This window comes from Carlito syrichta, unplaced genomic scaffold (assembly GCF_000164805.1).
Source record: "Carlito syrichta isolate Samal-C Ts95f unplaced genomic scaffold, Tarsius_syrichta-2.0.1 Scaffold303226, whole genome shotgun sequence".
Classification (NCBI taxonomy): Eukaryota; Metazoa; Chordata; class Mammalia; order Primates; family Tarsiidae; genus Carlito; species Carlito syrichta.
In genome coordinates, this window is record NW_007247322.1 from 182,185 (window position 1) to 200,793 (window position 18,609).

The window sequence follows — 18,609 nt, forward strand, 5'->3', positions numbered from 1 at the left end:
GGAAGGCCCTGGCCCTGGTGGGGGCCCTAGGGTGGAGGTCTGGCTCTGCCCCGCCCTGGCTGTGCCACCTGGGGCAAGTGGCTCGTCCTTTCTCAGCCTCAGCGCTGCCTCTGACAGTGGGAAGGAGGAGGCCTGCCTGGATTTCAGGGAGCCGGTGGGCCCCGCTGCCGCGTTCTGGCCCCTGGGGGAAAGGCCTGCAGGGTAGTCTGTTTCCCTAAATAAAAAGGATACTTCGGTTCTTGCATAAGAAGGTCTTGGGAGAGACTGTCTTCTTTCCCCTTTAATCCATCCCAGAGAGATGAACCTCTACCCCGGCTACTTTCAGAAACCCCTGGGAGAAATCTCCTAGCTTTTTTTTTTTTTTTTTTTTGAGTTGGGAGTCTCACTCTGTCGCCCAGACTGGAGTGCAGTGGCCGCTCCCGGCCACCGCAGCCTCGACCTGCTGGGCTCCAGCGATCCTTCCACCTCAACCTTCCGAGTAGCCGGAATTACAGACGCGCGCTACCACGCCCGGCTGATTTTTGATGAGGTCTCGCTGCCCAGGCAGGTCTCGAACCCGCAGGCTCAGGCAATCCACTCACCTCAGCCTCCCAAAGGCGCGGGATTACAGGCTGAGCCACCGAGCCCGGCTGGTCTCTTAGCTTCTTTGGGCCTTTCTCCACGAGCCAACCAGCCCTCATTTTCAGGAAGTCCTTCCTGCTGTCTAGCTTAAGTCAAGCAGGCTGGGTCCAAAGGCCAATTTCCCCACTGCCCAGCCTGCAGCAGAGTTCTGGACTGGGGAGCCAGTTAGAAACCCTCTTGAGTTCTTCCCATGATCCCTCATAAGATAAGAACATATTGTCTTTGTCCAGATCTGATTCTTTGCACTGTCTGGTTTGAAGCAGCTTGGGGTGGGAGACAAATGTCCTTTTTTGCCTGGGCACAGTGGCTCATGCCTGTAATCCCACCACTTTGGGAGGCCAAGGTGAGAGGATTGCTTGAGCCCAGGAGTTCCAAACCAGCCTGGGCAACAGAGCAAAACCTTGTCTCTACAAAAAAAAAAAATCAGAAAAAATTAGCCAGTTGTGGTGGCACAAACCTGGAGTTCCAGCTACTCAGGAGACTGAGACAGAAGATCACCTGAGCCCAGAAGGTCAAGGCTGCATTGAGCCATGATTGTGTCACCGCACTCCAGCCTGGGCAGCAGTGAGACTCCAAATGAAAAAAAAAAGTTATTTTTCAAGGGTCATATGGCAGCATCTAGCAGTGTTGTAGATATGCCTGCCCTGTGACCCAGAAATCCTTTTCTGGAACCTGGCTACAGAAATACCTGTGTGTTGGCGCTAAGATGGATGTACAAGGATGTTCATGTTAGTGTTGTTTAGAATAAGTGAAAAAAAGAAACCAATCACATGCCCTCAGTGTGAGAGAGTTAAAGAAACCGTGGTCTAGTCCAGCGAGAGGCCAGGGCTTTGACTCTTGAGCAAGGATGCTTAGAAGGAATTTGTTTGAGTCAAGGGTCTGAAACATAAATATAGTCAATATTTCAGTTTGCTTTTGTAAATGATTTCTTGTGAAAAATCACTACAAAGTTGGTTTGACCAGGTTCATCTTGCTGACGAGGAAACCATCCCTGCTCAGCAAATTGATGATGAATAAGTGAAGTGATTCGTCCAAGGTCGCATAGCTGATGACTGGGGAAGGCTCAGATCCTAGGTCTGACCTGGGAGCTCAACCTCTTTTGGTTTGTGGCCTGCCTTACAATGAGGATGAAGAGTTCTGAGCTTCAGAGGGTGGTCCTGGGCTGGGTGCAGTGGCTCGCATCTGTAGTCCCAACTACTCAGGAGGGAGGATGGCCTGAGCCCAGGAGTTTGAGGCTGCAGTGAGCTGTGATGGCACCATTGCACTCTAGCCTGGGCAAGAGAGCTTGAGAGACAACAAACACACAAAAGCAGAGGGGAGCCTGGAAGCGATGAATGAGAGGGTCTGGACTTACAAATGAAAGTCACCTGGTCGTGGTGCAGACTCAGACTTCCGCTCACCTGGGCTTTGGGTGTCCCTAGAATGAGTCAGGCCAAGCTAGGGGTATGCTCGTGGAGGGGCCTTGCACCACCATGTGCTTCTGAGGACATCCTGTGATGGTGTGCGTCTTTGCAGACGTGGGCGTGCTCCTGCCGGCTCAGTTCTGCCGGATACCTTGCCAGGCTAAAATGGACACGCATTTGCATTTTCGGAGGATGCCAAGTGGCTTTTCCAAAGTGTGTCTCTGGTTCCCATTCCTGTTATGGTCTAAGGGTGTGCCCGTTTCCCTGCCTCCTAACCAACCCGCTAGTCTTCAGTCTTTCTGCTTCTCAAATCGCTGTAGTTCTCTGACTGCTGGGGACATAGGGGCCTGTCCCCCTGGTTGTGTAGTCAGTGATTTTCAGCCTTTCTGAGGCACAGAATCCTTTGTTCAAATAAACTCTTTTTTTTTTTTTTTTTGAGTTGGAGTCTCACTCTGTCGCCCAGACTGGAGTGCAGTGGCATGCTCCCGGCCACTGCAGCCTTGACCTACTGGGCTCCGTTGATCCTTCCGCCTCAGCCTTCCAAGTAGCCGGAACTACAGGCGCATGCTACCATGCCCAGCTAATTTTTTATTTATTGTAGAGACAAGGTCTTGCCAAGTTGCCTGGGTGGGTCTCGAACCCATGGACTCAGGTAATCCACTTGCCTCAGCCTCCCAAAGTGCTGGGATTACAGGCAGAGCCATGGAGCATGGCCCAAATAAACTCTTATTAGAAATCCTAACATGTAAGACAAAGCTCACTATAGCTCAGTCCTTGAAGAGAATGGCATACTCAGGGTCGCCTGTTGGCCTCTTTTTACCCCTGGTAGGAACCTCTAGGCTCAGTGAAGCACAGTCTGCCAACAATTGGTCTAATCCCATCACTCAAGCTATGCATGAGGAAACTGAGACCCAGAATTGCCCAGGAAGGTCATGGCCAGGGCCAGTCTCTACCCCAGGTCACCTGACTCTATCCAGTGCTCATTCAAGAATGGACTCTGGGTCAGACATGATAGCTCATGCCTGTAGAGACAAGGTCTTGCCAAGTTGCCTGGGTGGGTCTCGAACCCATGGACTCAGGCAATCCACTCGCCTCAGCCTTGGGAGGCTAAAGCGAGAGGATTGCTTGAGCTTAGGGGTTTGAGACCAGCCTGGGCAACTTGACAAGACCTCATCTCTACAATAAATAGAAAAATTAGCCGGATGTGGTGGTGTTTGCCTATAGTTCCAGCTACTTGGAAGGTTGAGGCAGAAGGCTCGCCTGAGCCCAGCAGACTGAGGTTTCAGTAACCATGAGCATGCCACTGCACTCCAGCCTGGGCAACAGAGTGAGACTCTGACTTAAAAAAAAAAAAGAATGAGCTCTGGCTGGGTGTATAGGCTCATGCCTATAATCCCAGCACTTTAGGAGACTGAGGCAGGAGGAGTGCTTGATCCCAAGAGTTCAAGATCAGTCTGGGCAAGATCTTGTCTCTACAAAAAAATAATAAAAAAATTAGCTGGGCGTGGTGGTGCATGCCTGTAGTCCCAGCTACTTGGGAGGCTGAGGTGGAAGGATGGCCTGAGCCCAGGAGGTTGTTGCTGCAGTGAGGCAAAATTGTGCTACTGCACTCCCACCTGGGAGACAGAGTGAGAACCGGACTTAAAAAAACCAAAAAAACAAAAAACTGACTCATGCACTCTGAGTAGATGATTGAAGTATCTTGAAGGACTGTTTTATCACTTCCTTTCTAAGCTTTTTACTTCATTTTTTTGCATGTCTAGGCTGGTCTCAAACTCCTGGACTCAAGCAATCTGCCTCCCAAAGTGCTGGGATTACAGGTATGAGCCATCTTGTTCCTGATCTTAAGGGGAATGCTTCCAAAGTTTTGCCAGCAGGCAACATGTTTGCTGTCATTTTCTGGTAAATGTCCTTTATCAAGTTGAGGACATTTCTTTCTCTTCCTCTTTTGCCAAGATTTTGTGTCACCCACGGGCGCTGAAGTTTATCAGATGCTTTCCAATGTCTACCTTCCAGATGCTTCCCCCTCTCACAGTGGGAAACTGGACTGGACACCCTGGGGCCAGCTGAACAGGCTGGTCTCGTCTCAAGGGTGGAACCTCCCTTCCTTTCTTTCACTTTTCCTGCCTCTTCTTCCTCCTCCTTAAAGTGTAGACACTGTCCTGGCCTGAGGAGCCGGGCAGAAGAGGAGGGCGAGGCATCAGAATAGAAACGATCTGCCTGTGCTGGGTCAGCATTTTCGCCGGCCTCACTTCTGCTGCCGCTTCCTGTGCTCATCGCAGGAGGGGCGCAGCCTCCCCGGTTGTTCCAGACACAGCCTAGACAATGGAGGTTGGGTTAGACTGCTGCTGGCAGACAGGCCGGGAGGGCTCTCGGAGCCCTGCATTCCTCTCCCGGACGCCAGGGGCTGGGCGAGTGTGCGGTGGGGAGGAATTCTTCTTGGGGGAGAGTGGGTTCGGGGTGTGGGGGAAAGGCCTGGTTGCTGCACAGAATCGTCGGAGATGAATCATGTTCTGGCGTGAGTGGGATGTTGGCTAAAACGAGAAGCAATCCGAGGCTGCGGAATCTTTTTGTTTGAGCTGGAAGGAAATGTGGGTTCATCAGGCCCAATCCCCTCGTTTTGCAGATGAAGAAACTACAAATATAGACAGGGAGATGGATCTGGCCTGGGAGTGAGAAGTGGGTCTACAGCCTCCGAGGTTATCCCAGGTCCCTGGCTGTGGGTGAGCGCCTGTAGCAAGGCAGAGGCTTTCAAGAGTAGCTCCTGGGCTGCCCGAGTAAAAGGAGCACCTCACGGGCTGCTAGTGTCCGAGGACCACCTCCCACCTGCCAGTGTATAGGGAGCATCTTCTGGGCTGCCATTGTAAAAGGAGCACCTCCCGGGCTGCCAGTGCATAGGGAGCATCTCCTGCATGAGGAGCACCTCCTGGGCTGCCAGTGCATAGGGAGCATCTTCTGGGGTACTAGTGTATGAAGAGTACCCCCTGGGCTGCCATTGTAAAAGGAGCACCTCTTGGCTCCCAGTGTATGAGGAGCACTTCCTGGGCTTCCAGTGTATGGGGAGCACCTTTTGGACATCTAGTGTGTGATGTTACTGTTCCAGGCATCAGAGGTTTAGTGGTATGTCTTGGTGCACTATCTTTCTGAGCAAGATACATTCGAGTTATTTTTGCTGCCATGCCAATGCACAATGTGATGACATAGTGACTCATCATTTTCTACTTACCTGAGGTGGTCAGGGAACCATGTCATTTAGGTGAGACCCGAATGGATGGGGAGTTCTGTGACACTCTGGGGAAGAGGACTCCAGGCTGTGGGACCAGCAAGTGCAAAGATCCTGTGGTGGGACTGAGCTGGGTGAGTTTGAGTGACAGCAGGGAGGCTGGTGGGACAGGAGGGAGCTGAGTGAGGCCACAGGTGGCCAGAGGCTGGTCAGGTTGGGACCTGGTGCCCAGAGAGAGGGATTTCATGGGAAGCTGTTTCTCAGTGTCAAGTGGTGACCAGCTCCCCTCTGACTCCTCCCCCGCCCCATAGTAAAGACCTGTCCTGTGGATGAATGAGCATTTAATAAGCACCTACTGTCTGCCTAGCTGTTCTGGGTACTTTACCCATGCCATTTTGTTTGGTCCCACAAACAACCCCTCAAGGTTGTCCAAAAAGGACATGTGAGAGCAGCCCATGCTTGCCTGGGGCCACCCATTGCAGGATGCCTGGCCCAGGCTCCCTCCCTCAAGCCCTCAGCTTGGTTAGCTTGGCCAGAAAAAGGACTTGACCACACACGCAGACTGTCCTCTGTTTCAGCTCCCTGGAAAAATTGGTGGGAAAGGCCAAGGAGACACAGATCCTGGGGGCTGCCCAAGGAGGCTTTTCCAGGAAGCAGGGCTGCCCTGTCTGAAGCCTTTGGGGGTTGGAGCGAACAAGCACCCACTTGATGGAAGATGGTCCCCAGGGGTTCTGCTGTTATGGGAAAGTGAGCATGGTTCTGGGCTAAGGGGCTAATGGGACAGTGTGAGAAGCTCCTCTGCCCCCAGACCGCCAGCCCAACAGATGCCTGGAATTCCAGTGATTTAGTCATTGGTAGTGAGCATTGCTCTTGGCTTTTCTTGTAAAATGCAAATCTCCTTTGAAAAAAGGGCAAGAAGATGAAATCCCGGACCCAATAGTAGGATAAACTTTATGGATTGTAAGTGATAGAGGCCCCAGTGCAGGGCAACTCAGAGGGGCCACCCGACTGAGAGCTCCCCAAGAGATCGACTGAGACCTTTGTTGGGGCCCACGCCTCCCTCTGCCCATTCCTGCTATCTTTACCCCCTTCCGCAGGTGCTGATCCTAGGAACACTCCTGGAGAAACACCTGCATGCTAATCTCCATCTCAGGGGCAGCTTCCTGGGGAATCCAGCCTGTAATGATGATGGTGATGATGGTGGTGATGATGGCGATGGTGATGATGGTGGTGATGATGGCGATGGCGATGATGAAGATAGTGATGGTGACGACGATGATGGTGATGGTGGGGATAACAGTGATGACAGTAGTGTTCGAGCTGCCCCAAGACCACACCACAGAAACTTATTTTCTCACAGTTCTGGAGGCCGGAAAGTTTAAGAGTAAGGTTCCAGCACATTTGGCTTCTGGCGAGGGTCCTCTTCCTGGCACGGCCCTTCCTCTGAGCGCACACTGAGAGACCTCCTCTTCAAAGAAGACCATCAGTTCTGTTGGGTCGGGATGCCACTTAATTACCTAAGACCCTGTCTCCAAATACAGTCGCATCGAGGTTAGAGCTCCCATATAAGAATTTCGGGGGACACAGTTCAGCCTACAGCAGGGACTGATTACAATGACAACCACAGCAGTGTTGATGATGCAGATGGTAGTGGTGGTGGTGGTGGTGGTGGCAACGGTGATGATGATGGTGGTGGTGGCGGTGGTGCTGATGGTGGCAGCTGTGGTAGTGATAATGATGTGGTGGTGATGATGACACCTAACACTTATGAACACTGGCTACAGGCCTGACACTCCTTTTTTCATTTTACATGGTATAACTCATGTAATCCTCACAAAAATCCTGAGTCAGGAGCTCTTCTTCAGAAAGAGAAACCACTCCTCACAGAGACTAAGCCCTTGCCTAAAGTCACACGAAGAGATCATGGCAGAGCTGGGATTAGAACCTAAGCCCCCAAGCCCTCACCCAGAGTTTTTTCCCTAACGTTCTGTGGTCTTGCTGTAAGGGGCCAGTGACACAGGGCTGCATATCGGGGAGGCGTTTGGGCAGAGGGGAGTCCAGCCCAGATTCCCTGCTGGGGCTTTCTCTGATGCACAGACCCGAGGCCTCAGGGCAGGTTTGGGGGCTCCTGGTTCCTTTGCACCAACAGCTCCAGGGTAATAAGGTTATCTTCACCCAGGGGCCATTGGAGTTATTCTGGGAGGTGGGTTTCTTTGAGGAGAGGCCAGGGCATGTAGTGCCTAATGTGACATTTCCAGAGATAACTGGGTTATGGTGCTAGAGACTGGGCCTGGGGACGGCTGTATCTGCAGTTAGCCAAGTGCTGCGGCATGAGCTTGCCTGTCAAGCCTTGTGTGCTAGAAGTCATGCTGGGGTGTCTCGCGATGTTTTGGAGGCCTGACAGCAAAGGCTACTTCCATGCCACAGATACCAGAGCTTGGAAGTCTTAAGGTTATTGTGATTTTTTTGTTTTTGAGTGGGAGTCTCACTCTGTTGCCCAGGCTGGAGTACAGTGGCATGATCATGGCTCACTGCAGCCTCAACATCTCAGGCTCAAACAACCCTTCTGCCTCAGTCTCCTGAGTAGCTGGGACCACAGGCACGTGTCACCATGCCCAGCTTTTTTTTTTTTTTTTTTTAATAGAGATGAGGTCTCGCTATGTGGCCCAGGCTGGTCTTGAACTCCTGGGCTCAAGTGATCCTCCTGCCTCAGCCTCCCAAAGTGCTGGGATTACAGGTGCAAGCCACTGCACCCAGCAAGGTTATCATATTTTTAAAATAGTAATAGTAGTAGTCACAACAACAGCAGGGGAACAATAGTCACTATCAGTACTGGTAATCCAGGCACACCTTGTTTTATGGTTTCTTGAGCCTCTCAAAATGCTCAGCTTCCCAAAGTGCTGGGATTCCAGGTGTGACAACTGCGCCTGGATTCCACCATGCCTGGCCCATGGTTGGCTTATTTTAAGAAACTGTCACGACCATCCTGATCAGTTAGCAGTCATCCACATTGAGAGGAGACCCTCCACCAGCAAAAACAGCAACAAAAAACACTCACTGAAGGCTCAGATGACTGCTATCATCGTTTAAAACAATGAAGTATGTTTAAGTTAAGGGCTATCCATTTTTAAAGACATGAATCAATCGCACACTTAAGAGACTAATTTAGTGTAAGCATGACTTTTATATGCACTGGGAAACCAAAACATTTTTGTCCCATTTTATCACAATAGTTGCCTTATTGTGGTGCCTGGAATCAAACGTGCCACACCTCTTAGGTATTCCTGTAAATCATACCAATGCTAGCTGGGCATGGTGGCTCATGCCTGTAATCGCAGCACTTTGGGAGGCGGTGTCATTTAACCTCTCTGAGCCTCTGCTTTCCCATCCATCTATTCGCTCACCCATAAACCTACTGAGCACATCCCATGATGCCAGTGCCCAGGCACCCCTCCAGAGCACCAGATTTAATTGGGCTCCTGGTCACAGTCAGGATGGGGGGAGGACCATAGTGCCTGGTGGGGAGAGGGCCAGATGAGCACATCGGGCTCACCCTGCTCCCACAGCTTCTTCAGGTAAATGTCCAGGGCACTGGTGAGCCTCTGACGTGCAGCTGGAGGCCCTGGTGTGTTCTGCCAGGAGAGGATGAGGCAGAACTTTGGGAAGCCCAAGGGGCTCTGGATTGAGTATCACTTGGCCTCTGAGCCAATGTTCTTGTCTGGAATAATGCCCACTTCAAAGGATTGTCATGAGAACTAACAGGATGGCAAATGTAAGGGCCTAGCATAGAGCCAGGTGCTCCATAGACCATTTAAACTTACCTGTCAAGTAAGGAGGGTTTATTTAGAGATGCCAAGACCCATTTAGATTGCAAAACATCCCTAGACTTGAGTTCACTGAAGGGTGCATGATGCCCTTGTGTGGCTAAGACTAGATTTCTCTAGGAGAAAGGGTATCTAATCCTTTTTTTTTTTTTTTTTTTTGAGTTGTAGTCTCACTCTGTCACCCAGACTGGAGTGCAGTGGCCGCTCCCGGCCACCACAGCCTCGACCTGCTGGGCTCCAGTGTTCCTTCCGCCTCAGCCTTCCAAGTAGCCGGAACTACAGTTGCGCGCTACAACACCCAGTTAGTTTTTGATTTAGTGTAGAGATGAGGTCTCACCAAGTTGCCCAGGCGGGTCTCGAACCCGCGGGCTCAGGCAATCCACCCACCTCAGCCACCCAAGGATCAGGATTACAGGTTGAGCCACCGAGCCCGGCTGGTATCTAATTCTTGAACATGAATTGAAAAAATTCATCTTGCAGTAGCACGTTTTGAGGTTCGGGCTACTCTAATGCTGCTTTGGTTGTTGATGAGCCACTTCTGATGGGCAGCCTTCAGTTTCGACTCTGAGAATTTTAACTGGGACAGAAATGTCTCATTTTAAAAGTCACAAAGACAAGTGATGGGGAATTGTGGTGCTGCCACATGTAACGAAGGGAGACAAGCTTAGCCTGGGACTGTGAATTAAACAGCAGGACATGCCACACAGGACAATTTTACATGGTTCCACCCAGGATTCTAATTTGAGGTTCCTATAAAGGCCCTGTGGCTGCCTCCTATGGAAAGAAACTACCGCCTTTGAAGTTCTGTGCTTGCTGCCAGAACCCAGAGCAGTTTTTGTTTTTCAATAAAGGAGGTATATGTTTAAGAGGCCAAGCAGCCAGTCTATGCTTGAGCAAAAAAAAAAAAAAAAAAAAAAAATCAGAAAAACAAACACATCCAACTTTTGAAGTTGAAGATTTGAGACTATGGTAGTCAATCTCAACATGTTTTCACTTGGAACGTGGGACTCCTTTATTGAGATTTACGTGGGTAGCTAAAAAGAGGGAGAGACCAGGGTGGGCGGGACTGTGACTAGCACATGTTGCTCGTGTCTGAGCCAGGGCTGAGTGACTTCAAACATTAGGTGCACCGTATATGTACAAAACAGCTCTGAACGAACCACTTGTATATCACAGCTGTGCAGAGCAGAGAAAGGACAAGATTTCTTCCCCACAGCTTGGCTCATGCACCGCCACAAAACCCAGGAGGATCTCAGAAGTCAGGGGCATTGACCACATGCCCAAAGAACCCTGGGCCCAGGAATCTGCATTTTAAACTCATTCATGGTGCTCTTGACATATCTGATCCACAGCCCTAGGCTGTCATTTAAGTCCATGTTTCTCAGATTTCAGGATTTCACAAACCAGACTTACAAAAGGAATCTTCAAGACTCACTTTAGTTGCCAATTTATTGTCTTGCTAAGAGCAATGGAAAGAGAAACCACCTCCTCTCACCATCGTTTCGTAAAGCTTTATGGATATTTGGCTTTGGGAAAACTCCCTGAACATGACCTTCATTGTTCAGTTTGCTTGGAAAGCTGTGCATATCATCACGGTCCAGTCTTTGGGAATCCCAAGAGTCTCTGGGCAACATTTCAGAGTGAGAGGGGCTTTAGACGAGGCTTACTAGAGAAAATCACTGTCTTCCACTCTTTTATTATAATATATATGTATATATAGATGCAGATCTGTTTTTGTACAATTGATTCTGTCAAATAACCAGACAAAGGCATTCTCCTGGAAGTTCTCTCCACAGTCGGCTCAAGCAAAACTGGGTGTTTATGCACTTCATGGCCTGGCCAAACTTGAGACTTCATGAGTGAGTTCGGTTCTGAGGTCAAACACACAATTCGACATACACTAACTGGGCTAAGGTGGTAAAGTGGGCTGAAAGAAACCACAGGATTCAGCACAATTAAACTGTGTATTTTGTTTGCATTAGAGTCACAGTGTGAGCAGCAAATACTGTGCGTGTCTCAGCTCTTGTGTGTGGTGCATGGGGCTTCTTGACAGCTAAGGTGACTGTGCAACAGGTGGACAGACAGCTGGCGCCATCTGCTGGAGGCTTCCTGAGGGCTCACTTTTTCTCTGCCTCTCCTTTCTTGGGTTCTTGCTTCAGCTTGTAATCAGCTAGGGCAGCCTTGATCGCATCTTCTGCCAGCACTAAAGATAATGGAAGGAGAGAGAGCCTATGACACTACGTGATGGTCTTGGGAACAGAACCCTGAAGAGCTGCATGGCAGTGGTGCTGGCAGGCCCTTCACAGAGTAACCTAGCAGGAGAGTGAGGAGGAGCCGGGCAAGACAGCAGCACTGCCTGGGCTGAGCACCTTGCTGGCGATTAGGGTTGAAACATCTGCGATCTGGTTAGTTCCTCAGCCTCTGGGAATCTAGTTTCTATTCCACAGAACTGGGATAATCATTCACTCATTCATTCTTTTGAGTTGGGGTCTCATTTTGTCACCTAGGCTGGAATGCAGTGGCACATTCATGGCTCACCACAGCCTTGACCTCCTGGTCTCAGGCAATCCTTCTGCCTCAGCCTCTCAAGAAACTGAGACTACAGGTGTGCACCACCATGCCTGGCTAACTTTTTGGTAGTTTTGTAGAGATGAGGTCTTGCTATGTTGCCCAGGCTGCCCTCAAACTCCTGGGCTCAAGCAGTCTTCCCTCCTTGGTCTCCCAAAGTGCTGAGATTACAGGTGTGAGCCACCACATCTGCTTTTCTTGTTGGGATAGTGTGAGAACTTACAGAAAATATCTGACATCTAATAGGGACACAACAGATATTACTTCTCACCTATTCCCATGAAGGTCTGGAATAAATGTTAATGCTGGTTAAGCATGCTGGCATAACTTAGGGCATGTCAATCTGTTGATGACATAAGCCAAGAATAAAACCTGTCGATGGGATGGCATCTATCACTTCACCCTCTGGTGATCCCAAGTTTGAAAACTTTTGTTTAGGAGTCAACATTCAAAGTAAGGGTACAGGGGAAAATAAAAACAGAGACAAAATGACAGCAGAAAGCAAGTAAACAGCAGAGAGCATCAGACCTACTAAAAAGGCCTACTAAAAAGGCCTACTAAAAAAGGCCTACTAAAAAGGCGTGGTTTTTTAAAACCATGTGAAAGTATTTACAACCTACAAGCTTTCTTTGTGGGTAAAATTCCAGTTCAAGTGGAAATAACTTGGGTCTTACCAGGCTTCCTGAAGAATGGGTTAGCATGTCCCTACCCCAGCACCTGGCTCATCTGCTGTGAGTCTTACCCTGACAAGAGGTGGCTCTCTGCTGAATTTTAACTAATTCGGTCATTAAAACCCCCATCAATATGTTAAGTCTACTATTTTCATTCTTTTTTTTCCTGAGAAGTTTAAGAAAGGATGGAAGAATGCAGTGGATTTAATACAGAGATCAAACTGGAAAGCCAAGAATAAGTCCTAGGGCATCTGGGCTTTGTTTTGGGACAGCAGAGAGAGAAGATATACACAATTGGGCTTAGTCATTTCATATACACAGATGGAATACACAGCCAACAGGATCATGGAGAAAACAGAATTTCCTTCTCTGCTGGAAATAGCACAGACTCTGGAATCAATTTTGGGGTTGAATTCTGGCTTACTCTCTTATTAGTCATGTGACCTAGATGCCTTATGCTGGGTCTGCACCTTCTCATCTATAAGGGGAAGTAGCAACACCTACTGGGAACTGGAAGATGTTTCCGAGGTTGAAAAACAGTGCCCCTCGAGTGCTTGTATGATGCCCATTACACATCACCTCCTGCCACTACTCTGTCACAGATAAATGTGAGACCACGGAGGCTCTGACACTCTGAAGGTTTTTAAGGACAGACTCAGGAGTCCTGATTCCCTGGGGTTTATAAAGATGGACTCCATGACCTGGGATGACTCTGTCGCAAATGCAAATTGAAATCACTGCCAAGTGTTTCTTTCTGTTTTGTTTCTGCAGGGCAAAGACTTACTGGAGCAGTGCAGCTTCACGGGAGGCAGGCAGAGCTCCTTGGCAATATCTGTGTTTTTGATGTTCAAAGCTTCCTCCACCTGAGAGGCATAAGGGAGAAGTTTTAGCAGAGCTTTACCTTGGGAGGGTTCAGAGATAAAAAAGGAAGGCCAAAGAGGCCCTCAGAGTTGGTGGGGACAGGATTTAATAATTCAAAACAAAGGGCTGAGGGCTTTCTCAGGACACCTACTTGCCTGTCAAAGCTGCAGCTGGGACTATCAGGTATTAAGTACACACACCTGCACTGCTTGCCTGGGGTAAGCAGGGATAGCCAAGACACTTCCACAAGCGAGGAACAGAACCTGTGCCATGTAGAACAAAGCCCCACTGCCTTAAAGGAAGCCAGGTTTCCTTGCTTGCTCCATCTGACCATGCCCCAGTCCCTAGCCCCACTTGATTATGATTCAAGTTTTCTTCCTGGAAACTCAGATGGGAGACCTCAAGGTGGAAGAAAGGCCCCCTTTCCCCACCTTCTGGTCACAAACCGCAGCCCCCTGAATGCCAAGTCTTGGGGGCATGAGTGCCTTGTCTCATTTCCTCTTTCCCTGAGAACAGCTCCTGACAAATCACTTCAAAGCCACCTCCTATCAGGTCAGGGCTATGTTTCCTTGGCCCACAGGAGCCTGGCAGCCAAAAGGCCTGAGCCACTGGCAGCAGGTGGCATGTGGTCTGGCAAACCGCTCTGCTGTGGGTCTGGCCAGTTCCCTCCCCAGGCATGCTCCTCCATGGCTCAGTTTCCTGAACTGGGTGCCTTGGGGCAACAGAGGTGAGTGCCCTGCAGGTTGGTTTTTCTGAGGTTTTAACAGGAACTGGAATTTAGAAAGTTCAGCTCTTCAAAGAATCAGGGACCTTTGCCTCTGCAGTTGCTGGAAAAAGAGGCTTTGGTACAGAAAAGATGCTTTAGTCCTTTCTTATCTCCACCCTCTGGGGGCCCGTGACCAGTCACCTGGATCGTTGCTCTTATTTGTTTGTTAACTTTGCCCCTACTGTTGCTGTGTTTTTGATTCTTTAATCTCTTTTAACGCGGGCTAGTTTATTTTACCAACCTGTGTAAGCTACCTGGAATCCTTCCTGAAACATGATGGGAGGAAATAACAAGAAAATAACCACTATATAATAACTCCTAATCTGAGAAATTATAAGAGTATCAGCAATAAGAGTATCAGAGAAAGTCAAAGATTTCTTTTCCATTCTATTTTGTTGGAGGAACAGGTGAGGATCTTTTTTCTACATAATTAACAAAACACCATCCAAACTAACAAATAAAAATGATCAACAACAACAAAAAAACCCTGTATGCCACCTAGAAGAATGATCCATAACTCCCAATTTGGAGAAGAATTTAATCAAAATCCAGATAGGAGACATTTTTAAAAAATCAGAATACTTTTTAAAAATCATGGTCCCTTGTTTGTGACTCATTAGACCCTCCAAGAGCCAGGTCTAGAGAATGCCATTTCATTCTGTCAAGCTTTCCAGCAAGCTTACCGTCTTTCCTTTCACCCACTCAGTGGCTAAAGAGCTGGAGGCAATTGCAGACCCGCAGCCAAACGTTTTAAACCTGGCGTCTACAATCTTTCCCTTTTCATCCACTTGAATCTAGAAGAGAAACAAGACTTACATGACCCCTGGGGCCACCAACTGGATCCCGACATCCCGGCCTTCCCCAAGAGCTCTGGGCTTACTTTCCACACTGTGTTATGGCATTAATTACTAATTTTGTGTCAGAGAGCTCAGTGATAAAAAGTGACACATAGAAACAACTATGCAGGCCTAGCTGGTCAAGATCAGTTGGAAAACATGCCCCTCCATGCCAGTTTTGCTTTGTTTGGCAACCCTAGCCTGCATTTTGCCTATTAACTCCTATTTGAGGAAGTTTGCTCACAGCTTCTGGGGCAATCTGCTTCTTTAAACACTGAATCTGAATTAAAGGTCTCTGGCTGTATTACTTTTTTCTTGGGCACCAAATTGCACTTAGTAGTTCTCTCCTGTCTCATTTCTGCTTTCTGAGATAGGTATGAAGACCTCTGGCAAGCTGCCCATCCACCATGAAGGAGCAGACTGTAGCTAGAGCTACAGTTTATCCAAAGCACCAGACATTAACTTCATGTTGCTTCCAATTTGGGTACAGGCTTGATTTATTGTGTTTTTTGTCTTGAGCATTGCTGGCTCATTGAGATTTTCCTTTTATCAGTACAATTAACAAAACTTTTACTTGATTCAAGTTGAAATTTTAGCTGATACAGTCAGTAGAAAAATGAGATTAGTTTTCTATTTCAGAAAAGCCCATCATAGTATATATTAGAAGGTCCAGAATTGGGCCCCTGCTCTAATCGTTTGTAATAGACATGTCCGGCCTATGGGCCACATGCAGCCCAGAACAGTTAGTAATGTAGCCCCATAGAATCTTTTAACATCATGTGTTTTTCTTAGTATTTAGTTTCTTTGTGACCCTATGAGTATATGTATATACACTATGTTATATAACTTATGTGTGGCCCAAGATAATTCCTCTTTACTCGATATGGCCCAAGAAAACCAAAAGGCTGGATACTCCTGGTTTATAACATCCCACCTCACAGGAATAAAGATGGAAACCAAATGAAATGTTGTACGTGCAAATGCTTCATAAGCTATAAAGCACTAGGTAAGCAAAGAGATTACTGTTACAGAGGGAACAATGCTATGGAATGCTATTACCATTAAAGATGAAAAGCAGATAGTACCTGTAATTTCATTACATCACCACATGCTGGAGCACCCACCAATCCAGTTCCAACATTTTTAGAAGTCTTGTCAAGGGATCCTACATTTCTAGGATTTTCATAATGATCAACGACCTGAAAAGACAGAGTTAAGAGAAATGATCACTCTATTGGCAAGCTCCTCACAGTCAGCAATCCAAGCCTGGCAAGCAATCACTAAGCACCAAATTTCACATGAGTAGAAAGGCCTGTACTTGTCAATGAGAATCACTTGTGATCCAAACCCTTTGTATTTCTCTCTGACTACCTTTGCAGATTTAAAATACTGAAAAATGCTGGGCTCGGCGGCTCAGCCTGTAATCACAGCACCTTGGGAGGCTGAGGTGAATGGATTGCCTGAGCCCGCGAGTTCGAGACCCACCTGGGCAACTTGGCGAGCCCTCGTTTCTACAATTAAAAAAAAAAAAATCAGCGCATGCCTGTAGTTCTGGCTACTTGGAAGGATCGTGGGAGCCCAGCAGGTCGAGGCTGCAGTGGCCAGGAGCATGCCACTGCACTCCAGTCTGGGCGACAGAGTGAGACTCCAACTCAAAAAAAAAAAAAGAAATATTAAAAAATATCAGCGAAATCATGTCTTAGTGCCATAGGGTTTTTACACAAATAATGACTAGACTTTTACCCATTTATGTCACCAAATTTGGGCTCAAACAGCAGTTTTATTATTTTCAAATAAAACTCATTCGCAAAGGATGATTACTCCTTACAAATTTAAAAAATTAACTATGGCCTAGGAATGGAAAGTTTTCTTGGAAGCCTCAAGGTGACTGCTACAGAGGGAACAATGCCATGGAATGTATACGTTTACCTTCCGGTTGAAAACAAAAACAGTGCTGTCACTGCGTTTCAGGGCCCTGACATCACTGGGCGGCAGCAGCGCAGTGACAGGCTGCGAGCCCAAGTTCCTTCAGGGAATGCCCTCAGCAAAACACACCCCCGGGTCGGGAAGGAGTGAAGCCCTTAGCAAACAATAGAAGCCAGATCAGAGGAAACATCCGTTCAGACTAGTACACGGGCCTTCATAACCTTGAGATTTGTTTACCAGTTAGCAGCAAACACACTGGTCTTCCAGTCCCCTTTCTCTCCCCACCTGACTACCTGACTTGGATTTGACTCCAAGCCCCAGGACACACAAGACAATATCTAAGCTGGACATTTTGCTCCACGTTGGCTCACTGCACTCTTCAGTTGTTTCCCGTGTGAAAGTTACGTCTAAGAGACTTTACGCCCCCAGAAGGTAAGGGGATGCAAACTACGCGTCTATCCCTCCCTCCCACTCACTATCAAAACCAACCAACCAAACAAACAAAACAAATTCCCCCAAAACATTGCGTTATACTTCTTGGTTTCGAGCCTGACTCCCTTCGGAAGCCCTACCTCCTAAAACAGTAATGGCACCATAAATGGCCTCCACGTATTGGGTTTATGTGTCAGGGAGCATGCTGCGTATTCCACACACAATATCCTGAGGCACCCACTTTACACCTGAGGAAACAGGTTCAGCAAGGGGCACTGACTTGCCCAAGGTCACAGAGCCAGGGCGGCGGTGAGACTGGAGCCGGAGCACGCGCCGGGGGTGCGTGCGTGTTTCTGGACTCAGAACGGCAAAAACAAAAAGGACCCTCCTCCTCCCTGGGCTGTCGGTCAGGCGGCCGGGTCCACTGGAAGTCGCAGCCCGATCAACGGGCTGTTATTTATATAAGTCGCGGTTAGTGTCACCGCTCAGCAAGGGAAAGTGCTTCAAGGCAGAGACGTGGGAGGGGGAGGTCCCCATCCTAGCTTGCGCAGAACCCGGCGGCCGCTCTTCCCTGCCCGGGCCTGCGCCAATTCGGCAGTCTGAGCACCCCGTCGTCAGTCCCTACCTTCTTGTGATAGAGCCGGGCCGGGGCCGACAACTCCCGGGCGGGCAGGCGCGGGCTCCGGAGCAGCAGGGTCGACGCCGCCCGCCGCAGACGGCCAGCTCCAGCCGCCGCCATCTTCCCGGCACACGCCTGCGCCGGCTCGTAGCGACGCAGAAGGGGAAGAACGCGCCCCTCTGACGTCACTGCGACCCCGCGCCCGCATCCTCCCGCTCCGAGCACGTGTCCGCCCGATGGCCCCGCCTTGGCCACGCCAATTGGGGGCGAGCGGGCGAGTGGGGCCCAGAGCGGGAAGGTCTGAAATCGCAGCGGAGCTTGTCCTAGGTGCTGGATCCTGGTGGGGGAGGACCTGAGGCCGCTGGGGTGCGGAGCTAAGCTCGTGTTCACAAAGCCATCTCTGGAGTGTGGCGCTAAGGTCACCCAGTCCACCTTTCCTAACCCTATTTTGCCCTTGAGAAACCCGAAGGTCAGAGTGGTTGAGTAACCTATCCAAGGCCGCTCAGAGAGGTTCAGTTTGGATTCGAACTTGAATGAGAATCCTGGTTCTGCTCCTTCCTGGCTGTGTGACTGGGCGAGTGGTATCCGCTCGCTAAGCCCGTATCCTGCCTTGTGTACGCATTCAAGGACAATTCTTGCATCATGGGGCAAGTACGATGAGTACCTACTGTGTGCTGTGTGCCAGACTCAGGATCCAGTGGAAAACAAAACAGGCAATTCGTGCCCCGAGGTTGCTGATGACGGGGAAAGGCAATAAGCGAACACAACACATCAAAAGTGGGAAGGTATTAAGGAAACGAACACCATGTCCTGCTTGGAAAAAAATGTGTTCGTGTTTGTACTTCTCTATAAAACAACA

At 49.0% G+C, this 18,609-nt stretch overlaps 1 protein-coding gene across 3 annotated transcripts; it reads right to left on the reverse strand.

Moving 5' to 3' along the window:
• Window positions 1–10,494: 10,494 nt before the first annotated feature.
• Window positions 10,495–17,918, reverse strand: ISCU (iron-sulfur cluster assembly enzyme). Of its 3 annotated transcripts, none has more exons than XM_008058135.2 (5): window positions 17,757–17,918; window positions 15,859–15,972; window positions 14,621–14,731; window positions 13,095–13,173; window positions 10,495–11,274 (listed from the first exon to the last, which is right to left on the reverse strand). In XM_008058135.2, the coding sequence occupies exons 1-5, from the start codon at window positions 17,868–17,870 to the stop codon at window positions 11,189–11,191; spliced, it is 504 nt and encodes a 167-aa protein (XP_008056326.1). In that variant the 5' UTR covers window positions 17,871–17,918; the 3' UTR covers window positions 10,495–11,188. The 3 variants fall into 3 exon arrangements, with proteins under 3 accessions (XP_008056326.1, XP_008056327.1, XP_021568062.1); XM_008058136.2 differs by having other exon boundaries at window positions 10,495–10,998; window positions 17,757–17,908; XM_021712387.1 differs by lacking the exon at window positions 10,495–11,274 and adding an exon at window positions 12,630–12,700 and having other exon boundaries at window positions 17,757–17,908.
• Between the last annotated feature and the right edge of the window lie 691 nt (window positions 17,919–18,609).

Excerpts from the sequence above, each read along its gene's own strand:
- ISCU (XM_008058135.2), bottom strand. The coding sequence starts at position 17,870 with ATGGCGGCGGCTGGAGCTGGCCGTCTGCGGCGGGCGGCGTCGACCCTG. Across the intron at positions 14,732-15,858 it reads GTGATGTAATGAAATTACAG|ATTCAAGTGGATGAAAAGGG; the intron begins GTACTATCTGCT and ends TTTCTCTTCTAG. Across the intron at positions 13,174-14,620 it reads AGTGGGTGAAAGGAAAGACG|GTGGAGGAAGCTTTGAACAT; the intron begins GTAAGCTTGCTG and ends TATGCCTCTCAG.